General features: G+C 36.1%; 1 protein-coding gene and 2 pseudogenes across 3 annotated transcripts; all 3 read left to right on the top strand.

Moving 5' to 3' along the window:
- Window positions 1-1069: 1069 nt before the first annotated feature.
- On the top strand, window positions 1070-2610 carry LOC143599843 (large ribosomal subunit protein eL22z-like; annotated as a pseudogene). Its single transcript, XR_013147365.1, has 3 exons — window positions 1070-1118; window positions 1193-1398; window positions 2304-2610. The product of XR_013147365.1 is annotated as a large ribosomal subunit protein eL22z-like (transcript).
- Window positions 2611-4594: 1984 nt separating this feature from the next.
- On the top strand, window positions 4595-6711 carry LOC143599841 (mediator of RNA polymerase II transcription subunit 28 pseudogene; annotated as a pseudogene). The gene is made up of 3 exons (XR_013147364.1): window positions 4595-4727; window positions 4899-5011; window positions 6298-6711. The product of XR_013147364.1 is annotated as a mediator of RNA polymerase II transcription subunit 28 pseudogene (transcript).
- A 1503-nt stretch (window positions 6712-8214) lies between these two features.
- LOC143599844 (putative GTP diphosphokinase RSH2, chloroplastic) lies at window positions 8215-10217 on the top strand (the record flags this gene model as incomplete). The annotated part of the gene is made up of 9 exons (XM_077077702.1): window positions 8215-8592; window positions 8679-8951; window positions 9035-9085; window positions 9116-9210; window positions 9287-9419; window positions 9490-9618; window positions 9676-9866; window positions 9938-10004; window positions 10155-10217. Coding segments are annotated over exons 1-9 (1380 nt in total), but the record flags the coding sequence as incomplete, so codon positions are not given.
- Window positions 10218-10221: the final 4 nt, after the last annotated feature.

Below are 10221 nucleotides of genomic sequence, written 5' to 3'. Positions count from 1 at the left end.
GTGATTATTGTTTAACCACTCTGTATATTGTGTAACATTTATAGCCATTAAAAAAATGCTGGTTTTTACTTTTCACAGTAATAGTCAAAAGGGTTAATTATAAAGTAGTCCTTTAGGTTTAATTGAATTTTACTTTTAGTACATTTTCTTCTTATGGTATCGAATTCAATCTCTGTTGTGCTCATTATTTAATGTTAATAAAAGTTATGTGTATTTAGCCTTTTTAGTTTCTGTAAGCACTCCAGATTAGAAATTATGGTATCGAATTTAAACTTTGTTGTGCTTATTCTTTACATATTTGCATCCCTACCCATATTTTGTGATTATTTTTCAATTGATTTACAACAACAATCAATCAATCTCAGAAGCTAGTTTTCATTATATCTTACAACAGAACAAAAACATATATCATCATCCACCAACTCTTCGTGGTCTGACAATTGACACTCTGCTTGACATAACAAGTTTAAGGCGAGGAAGAACATTATATTGTCTATCTTTGATTGATGCTTCAATAACAATCATACACTCATTTCGCGCGTATACATTTTTTTAACTATAGAAGAGTATTTAGTATGTTTATCGTTTTAACACATCATTAAATTGATAAGAATGTACTATATATTTTTTATTTAGTGGTCGTTGGAGATTCATATTACTTAAAACAAACGATTACAATATAGTGGCAAGTAACCAGGCAACAAGCTGTATCACAACCCCCTCCTATTTTGGACGGCAAAACCGATTTTAATAAAAATTAAGCTTTTAGTCTTAGAGCCCGATAAATCGTTGAGCCCTGTTAAGAAGCTCCAAAGCATCCGGTGCTAGAAATCTAAATGTATCAAAAGCAAAAAGGATAATGACGTGATGTATTGATTAGTTTGTTGTGAATAGTAATGTGCCAATAGTCGACTAAAGGTGCACAGAATACCTGTACCCAACCCGTGGGTACGACCTGGTATTGAGTTTCTCACCAGATTTGTACCCGGAACCGGACCCGACGCAGGTTCTATCTTTACCCACCGAACAATAATAACAATAATAATAACAATAAACCTAATTTAAAACCCTAACTCAACTACCTTCTTCATCGCATTATTCTCCAATAGCAGCTTGCCGTCATCAAAATCCAGCACGTAAGAACTGAACTAATAATAACATTATTATCAATTGGTATTCTGCTTACATTAAGCTAGTGTTGTGTTTCAGGATCAAGATGAGTGGAGCTAAGGGTGGTGGAAAGAAGAAGCAGCAATCGACGTTCGTGATCGACTGCTGTTGAGGACAAGATCATGGAGATTGCTTGTTTCTTCAGGAGAGAATCAAAGTCGGCGGGTAATCTCGGCGACTCCGTCACCATTTCCCGTGAGAAGACGCCGACAGCAACTTCTCCAAAAGGTAATAATTAATATCATTATTATATGTAATTATATTCTATTGCTGATGATTATCTGTCTAGTTAAGTTATAGATTGTAACTTAAGTTAGTGATGTAACATTGTTTTCGACTAATAGATTTAGCTCTGGTATATTACATTATGTCACTAGCAAGTTTTTAGTTCAATTGTGGTATATATAACATCAAAGTTGTTACTTGTTAGTATTTGACATTTGAGTTTTTTTTAAAGCTTGAACTTGGTTCATGTGTTATTTTGTTAATTCATTTATTAACATTTTGTAATTATTTTTATATATTTAGAGAAACATTAAGCGAGTCTAAGTTTGAGTAGAGCTTGTGTGCACTGTGCAATATCATTAACGAGTCAAAGTTTTGGCTCGAGCTTGATTGCTTGGTGTGAATTTAATACGTACAAGTCTAAAAGAGCTAAAGTTTGAAAATACTCAAGGCTTGTTGAGTCTTAACATGTCTAAACAACTTTCCCATTCAAAGATCGAGTTTGGGCTCGATAGGGTTCGGCTTGGTTTGAGCTTTTTTTCAATCCTGTTTTGAGCTGCTTTTTCATTTAGTTTTGAGCAGATTGCGAACAGCTTGTCTGCACCTCTAAACATAGACAAAAACTTGGTGTTTATATAAAGTTGGAATTAGAAACTGTTACTCAATGGTTTGAAAATTGTGCTTTACAACTTGTGTTCTATCAATTTTATTTTACTTTTTAAATGGGCAGTTGAGTCGTGTATATGATAGAAATTGAGCCACCACTGACCAAAGTGCATAAAAGTAGAATTCGAATGAAAAGGTGCAGGCTTCGTGTATTTAACTCTGTTGATCATTAGTGTTTCATTATCCAATTTGTAAAAACACACTTGAAACATTTTAGGTGATGGTTTGTGTTTTTTTTTCAGCTATCTGAAGTACTTAACAAAGAAGTACTTGAAGAAACACAATGTGAGGGATTGGCTTCGGGTGATTGCTTCCAACAAAGAATGCAATGTGTACGAGCTACGTTACTTCAACATTGCTGAGGACGAGGGTGAAGAGGAAGACTGAGCGGAAAGTCAACATTGTTTTATGTTTGTTTGTTTGTTTTTACCTGGATTGGCTTTTAAAGTATGTTATCAGATTTCTTTTTATATGAAGTGTATTGTGGTAGAATTTTGAGTTCACTTCCATGGCAAATGCATCTTTTCACTAATTTTGTGCTGCTTTGAATTTCTTGATCATAAAGTATTATTCTTTGGGAAATTTATTTACCAGTATAATCGTGTAGGAATATGAGTTTTCGTAAGTAATTGATGCGAGTCTTGGAAACAACTCAACAATAATGGTGGAATAGATGGTAGTTTAGAATTTTACCCCTCCAAAACAATCATTTAATCAAATTTCCTTTCAACTTTTTCAAATTTTGATCAGAAGCTACACCAATACTGCATTGGCACTCGAGTTTGTGATATAAAAGAGATAATTTAACTGTTTAAAATGATTAATGATATGCATTAACAAGTTAATATTTCACAATCACCAACCATAAGGTCTTACATTAGTGGTAAGTCTAGCTTGGATCGTAAGCTCCTCCAATATCCTCCAATGTTTCTCGTGTAAATGGGTGTGAATGTCTTACGAGAGCTTATGCACGGCTCGTTTCAATCTCTTTTTCTAAGACTTGAGCTTGACTCGTTTCAAGCTCTTTCTTTAAAATTTGAGCTTGGCTCATGCTTTAGTTTTTCAAGTTTGGGCTTGATCGCTTATTATATATTAATTAATTTATATATGTTTTTAATAATTTTTTTTATATATTTTGAATAAAATCTATAACAAGCCTAAGCCCGGCTCGACTTCGTACAGTACCATAAACGTGCTAAAGCTCGGCTCGAGCTCGGTTGTACACTATAAAATTAATTCATAAAAGTTCAAAAGATGACAAACTTACAAAATACTCAAGGCTTGTTTAGGTTAACCGAGCCCAAATGAGCTTTCCATACAAGGCTCGAGGTCGATAACCAAACGAGCTTTATTTTAATTATTCAGGCTTGAAAAAGTTTGGCTTGTTTCAAGCTTTTTATCAATCCGAGCTCAAGTAAGGGGGTGTTTGGCCTAGCTTTTTTAGCTTTTTTTTTTTAATAAAACAAGCTTCATTTGGCGTTTGGTTTAGCTTTTTTAGCTTAGGCTTATAAGCTTATATAAGCTAATTTGTAGAAGCTTATTTAATGATGGTTTTTTTAGCTTATTTGAAGAAGCTTATTTGTTTAAGGGGGTAAATTACTCATTTGCCTATGGTGATGGATTAATAATATTGAAGTAACTTATTACTATAACAAATTAAAAATGATGGATTTAACAACTTATTAAGATGTATAATCAACTTGTAGAATATAAGCTAATCAAAACACTTAAAAAAAACTTATCAAATAATATAAAATAAGCTATAAGCTTCAAAAAAATATAATTATAAATACATAAATATAAAATAGGTCATTTATAGGTCAACCACCCCCTAACTCTGATACCCACACTACACGACATGATAACCAATGTTGCATCTCTCCGAAATATTAGATTTAATATATTTTTATATTTTAATATTATATACCTTTTAATCTTATCCATCCATAATCCTTATAACCTAATTAAGACTCTTGCTTCCACAGCCGTTGTCACGCGTTCACTTACAAAACATTCACTTTCTTTCACACGCATCAAGACTCTTACCCTACCTTCCACTCTCCCTTCACCGTCACCACCTCCGTCCGCCGCCGCACTGTCTGTCATCGTCACCACTCACCACCTCCGGTTGTATCCACCTTCTCTTCCGTCTGCTCCAAATCACCACGGTTCCACCTTGATAAGCCGATAAGTATGTTAGATTGTATGATTTATATGTTAGATTGGAAAACTCTCAGAATTGATCTTTTCTGGTTAAGTCTGCATTTTAAGCTTAGCAATTTTGTACTCGGTTAACTGGCAGATAGCAGTTTCTAAACAATAACGATAAACAAATCCTCAGGCCTAAAAATGATTGAACTTATAGATAAACTTCAGAACTATGAACAATTAATCACATTATTAGTAGACCAGTTTATTACTTGTTCTGAAACATCTTCAAACTCAGAATTTAATTAGCATAATGAATCATCCATTGTGTTGTTAGATCCAACACAGCCTCAAGCTTCATATGTAATTCTCAACAGAATTACATATGCATTCGCCTCAACCGCCACCCAAGGATGATATGATTGGTTATGTTATGGCCTTGGAGGCTGCTTTACTCCCGTGTCTTCCCGCAAGAGAGCTTCAAGCTATCGATCGATCTCCCCACCCGTCACATCAAAGTGAGCAACTTTGGTATTATAACTTGTTATCAGATGATCAAATTAGCTGCAAAATAGTCATTTAAAAAAATAGTATAATTACTTGCTTGAAGCGTTATTGAGTATAGCTGTTAGCTGCGATATATTGATGTGTTATACTTAATTAATTATATGAACATTTGTCTTTGTCAGTTGATGTGGAGAGGCATGCTAGAGATTTCATGGAGGCTGCTAAAAAACTCCAACTTTACTTTATCAGTTTGCAGCGTGAGGATCAGTTAACCAAAGAAGAAATCTTGCAAAAGGTAATTAACATTCGGATGATAATCATGATTTCTGCTTTTACTTTTAATAAAGTGGACTTTAAATGGTTAGTCTATTTTGGTAGTTATACTCGGTGACCTCCTAAGCTGGTAGTTTTTGTTGGAATAATCTTGGTTTGTTCATACGTGAGTCAAGTGAAACGGGTCAGACTATTGGAAGTTAATCATAATTAGTCCATATGCTTAATTTGTTTTAGTTACTTTTTTAATGACAGTTTATTTTAGTATGACAAACAAGTTTAAGGTTAATTAGTTTCGTAATCTGAGTCATAGTATGTTTAGGAAGTTGTTTGATATAAAAAGATGGATAGGATCCATGTAAGTTTCGTGCAAGTTTATTCATAATAGAAAATAATCATGAATAAACTTGGTTTATTCATAATAGAAAATAAGTTGGTTGTGGCTCAATGGTAGAGCACTCACTTTACAAGTGAGAGGTAGGGGGATCAAACCTCACTACCACCAACTTATATGGGAGATATGAGGGATGACCCTGGCTTGCCAGGGTTCAAGTCCTGATCTCACCCGGTTTTACCGGCTCCTCGTTGTCGTGCCGTTTGGCGGGCGTGGGGGTCGGGTTTTATCCGGTGAATCCTTCAACAGGTGGACCGCTAGGGGCTTTGTCTGTCCGGACTAGTGGCCGGCTCGGGCTACCTTTAGCCAATGGGGGCCGCGTACGGGGTACCCGGCGTTACTTAGTTGGCCGTTCAAAAAAAAAAAGAAAATAATCATTATCGTGGTTTGATCAGTTTACTCTATTTATATTGGTTAAACCGTTAAAGTTTGTTTATTTAGTCATCTTGTTAGGAGATGTTAGTAAAGGGTTTTATTTGGATTTATTTATTTGTTTTATGTTTATCTAACGGGTCAAGATGATCATAGATTAGTTTGGGTTATCTTTTAGTTTGGAAGTTGAGTATAATTAGGATTAGATTTTGGGTCTATTTGATGGGTCGTGGTTTTGACAGCATGTAAGTTTTTAGTTTCTATTAATTAAAAAAAGTCGACCTTGTTTGATCAAAGTAACACGCATTCATCTTTATGTTCTTGTTCTTCAATTTGCTGGTGTACTTTGTCGATTTTGATTATCTGATTATCACTACATTACCAAATGAAACCGTGATTGAGTATCAAAATGCAACAAGCAATTTGATTATTCAAAGACGTCAAACTTATGGCTTTTGGCTTATATGTGCTAAATAAGCTGTTTTTGAGAAAGCTTTTTAAGGTTTCTATGAGTTTGTAATTCTGAAAATTAATGTTTGCAGGGCATTGCGATGATGGAAGAAGAACTGAAGACGAAGACGGATCTCATCAAGAAACAGGAAAGATTGATCCAGGGGTGGAGAAAAGAGTTAAAAGACCAATTACGGAAACATAATGATGAGCTGGAGAGAGTTTAAAACCTTTAAATGTACGATCAAACAACATTCTATTGTTCAGTTTATAGTTTCTGTAGTTTAGTTTTCACTTGCAAACACTTTTTTTTCATGAAGAATTTCCAAATGTTTGTTTGGTTGTACCTTGCAAGTAGGCCGTGGGTGTCCACACAATCGCTGTTGCGGATGCTCTAATCAATTAATTAGTTTCTATTTAAAGTGTTGATTTAGTTTGTCTTTCAATTTGTATCAATTTATAAAAGTTTATTTAGGCTGTGTTTCTTTGTGACAAATAAAATGCTGGATGTGAAACAATATCACACTTCCAAAATATTTATTTTTAAGTTATAATAGCAATATATTTGAAAATGATCAGAATAAATTCACCTTTTACCAATCATCTAGTAAATGACAGATTGACATAAACTATGTTGGTGTTAGTTAGAGTTTGAAGGTAGGTTGTGTTGGTAAAACAGTAAAGGGTAGTGTATTGTTGGTAAATATATATAAATAAAACAAGTTCTAGCATATGTTATTCTATGTAGAAAATCACCAGAAACAAAATGAGATGTAGAGAAAGAAACAAAAAGAGTTGTGATTCTAGCATATATCAAACTTTGATATCTAACATAACCATGCATCACAACCAAAAATAATACACAAATAACATAACCTTTCACTCCAATACAAAACACATTAAAAGAAAGGTAATGTTAAGTAAAATGTGTGTTACAAATCACATTTAGCAAATGTTCATCACAGTAAAGTCCACTTTCATATATCAATCAGGATTCAAACAACATATCGGTAAGTGACATAACGACCAGCAGTCTCACTCGGCCGAATAATTTTCACGACCTGTCCACGTTTTAGCCCATAATATCTAGCAAGTGGGTCACTCACTTGAATTCGAGGTAGCTGAAAACAAAACATTATAAACACAATCACTTAGAAATCAAGTCCAAAAATATAAAGAAAAAAATTATAAACAGACATGTGTTTCTTTAACTGTGTCTCTCTCGAGTAACGTTTTCTTCTCTTCGTTTGTAAGAACCTGATGCTCGGGAACAAGATTAATATTTATTCCCTGACGCCACCCTGGTGCCCGTTCGAATTTTGCCAGTATTGACAAAGGGGTATGTTCACCGAGCCGAAGAAAAAACTGAGTGTGGGTCGAACCACTGAATCGGATCAGAAATTCGGTTTTGGAGACATCCATACAATATTTTATACACATACGAAAGAATCGGATCAATAATTATGCCATGACGCCACCCCGCGGCCTGTTCGAAATTTTGCATGTATTGCCAAAGGGGTATGTTCACCGAGCCGAAGAAAAAACCGAGTATGGGTCGAACCACTGAATCGGATCAGAAATTCTGTCTTGGAGACTTCCAATCAATATTTTATACACATACGAAATAATCGGATCAATATTTATTCCTTGACGCCACCCCGGGGCGCGTTCGAAATTTTGTCAGTATTGCCAAAGGGGTATATTCACCAATCCGGAGAAAAACTGAGTATGGGTCGAATCACTGAATCGGATCGAAAATTCGGTATTGAAGACTTCCATACAATATTTTATAAATATGCAAAAGAATAAACATAGGAAAGAATAAGGTGTTTGGGTAAGCTTCTCTCAAATTAGAGTGTTTCACATATGGCTTTAATTTTTTTAGAAAGCAAATAAGTAAAATAAACAGAGTAAGTGAATTGAGATGGGCGTAGGATCCACCTAGACCACAAACACAAACACAAACGAATACAAATCCGATTATTGTATTGAGTTGGTTCCTGATAACGATGATGCTGTTGGGTCGCAGAACCTCACTCCTTTCTTCTTCTTCTTCTTCTTCTTCTTGTTCTTCGGTGTATGTTCCAAGTCGTAAGAAGAAGAAGAAGAAGAAGAATGCTTTGATCCTTCGGTGTATGCTGGACTTCACCTCCGGAAATGTAAATGTAATTGCTGCTGCTGCTGCTGCTGCTGCTGGGTCCCACGGGGCAGTCACCTCGGCGATTACTCAAGTCGCTGTCACCGCCGTTGAAATTGCATCCGGAGCCTGTCTATCCACCAGGGTTGACTGTTTATGGCCTAAACTAGTTGATCAACAACCACCACCTGCTTCTTTAATACTCGATGGGGTCGATGTTACTGGATACCCTATCTTTAATGACCCACAGGTTGGTTAGTTTGCTTTTATTCATTAATAATAATCATCTTGTTTGTTTGTTTGTTTGTTTCTAAAATCTTCTGCCAAGGCTTGCAGGTGCTCAAGGCAATTGCATTTGCCAGGGAAGCTCATCGCGGTCAGCTTCGCAAGACAGGAGACCCCTATTTAACCCACTGTATCAACACAGCTAAAATCTTAGCTGCCTTGGTTCCTTCGTCTGGGAAAAAGGCGATTGATACAGTCGTCTCGGGCCTACTACATGATGTTGTTGATGATACATCGCAAACCCTGCATACCATACACACAGAGTTTGGTCAAGATATAGCAAAACTCGTTGCCGGTGTCTCCAGGCTCAGTTATATCAATCAGGTTTATATTTATTTATTTATTTATTTATTGCTGCTGTTTACTTTTCATACTACTACTGGTACTCACATGTCAAGTGGTTACAGTTGCTACGAAGACACCGCAGGATACATGTCAAGAATCAGGGCTATGAAGAGGTAGGTTCAATTACTACTAACTCATTGCAGGCAAATAATTTGAGAGTGATGCTCCTGGGCATGGTGGATGATCCACGCGTCGTGCTCATCAAGCTTGCGGATCGTCTACACAACATGAGAACCATGTATGACGACTTGTTAGTTGTTACTTACTCTCTGTTTCTGTTTCATTATTCAATGATTTATTATCCCTGCCTGCAGTTACGCTCTACCCTCGCCCAAGGCCAAAGCTGTAGCACAGGAGACTTTGATTATCTGGTGTTCTCTTGCTTCCAGATTGGGCCTTTGGGCTTTAAAAGCGGAACTTGAAGACCTCTGCTTTGCTGTTCTTCAGGTCAGTAATAATCTTGTTTTACCTGTCACTCTCACTCTTGTCTATTCATACCAAGTGTAACTGTGTGCAGCCTCATATCTTCCGCCAGATGAGATCTGACCTGGCCTCCATGTGGACACCCAAGAGACGGCCATCTTCCAAAAGCAGTGAGCCAAACTTAGCAACTTCTGAGCCTGATGATGTCGAAGTCAGCATGAAGGTAATTAAATAACAAGACCATGAGATCTGGAATGTTATTAATATGACATTGGTGCAGGATCTTTTGCAAGCCGTTGTTCCATTTGACCTTCTGCTTGATCGAAGAAAACGAATTAAATATACTCAAGATCTTGGGTCATGCACAGAGGCCCAAACAAAAGCAAAAGTTGTGAGGGATGCTGGAATTGCACTAGCATCTCTAGTTGTTTGTGAGGAAGAACTGGAGCGCGAGTTGTTTATTTCAACCTCGTAAGATCATGTGAGATAGATCTTCAGCCTTCACTCACATTATCCCAGCCTTGACTTTCTTACATTTGCAGCTACGTTCCTGGAATGGAAGTCACCTTATCTAGCCGCCTTAAAAGTTTATACAGCATCTACAGTAAGGTACTACATATATCATGTTCTTTTTCTTTGGCTTATTACTCATACCAGGTACCATCAAGTATGTGGAATATAATCATAATCAAGGCTTCACTTTATGTAATATGTTCAACAAACATACATGAGATAACAACCTAGTTTTTCTTCGCACAGATGAATCGTAAAGATGTCAGTATTGATAAAGTATATGATGCACGTGCACTAAGAGTAATCGTTGGTG

Source organism: Bidens hawaiensis, unplaced genomic scaffold (genome assembly GCF_021521415.1).
Source record: "Bidens hawaiensis isolate Kalapana, Puna unplaced genomic scaffold, B.hawaiensis_p1.1 tig00052987_1, whole genome shotgun sequence".
NCBI lineage: Eukaryota > Viridiplantae > Streptophyta > Magnoliopsida > Asterales > Asteraceae > Bidens > Bidens hawaiensis.
This window is presented reverse-complemented; position numbering and strand designations above follow the sequence as displayed.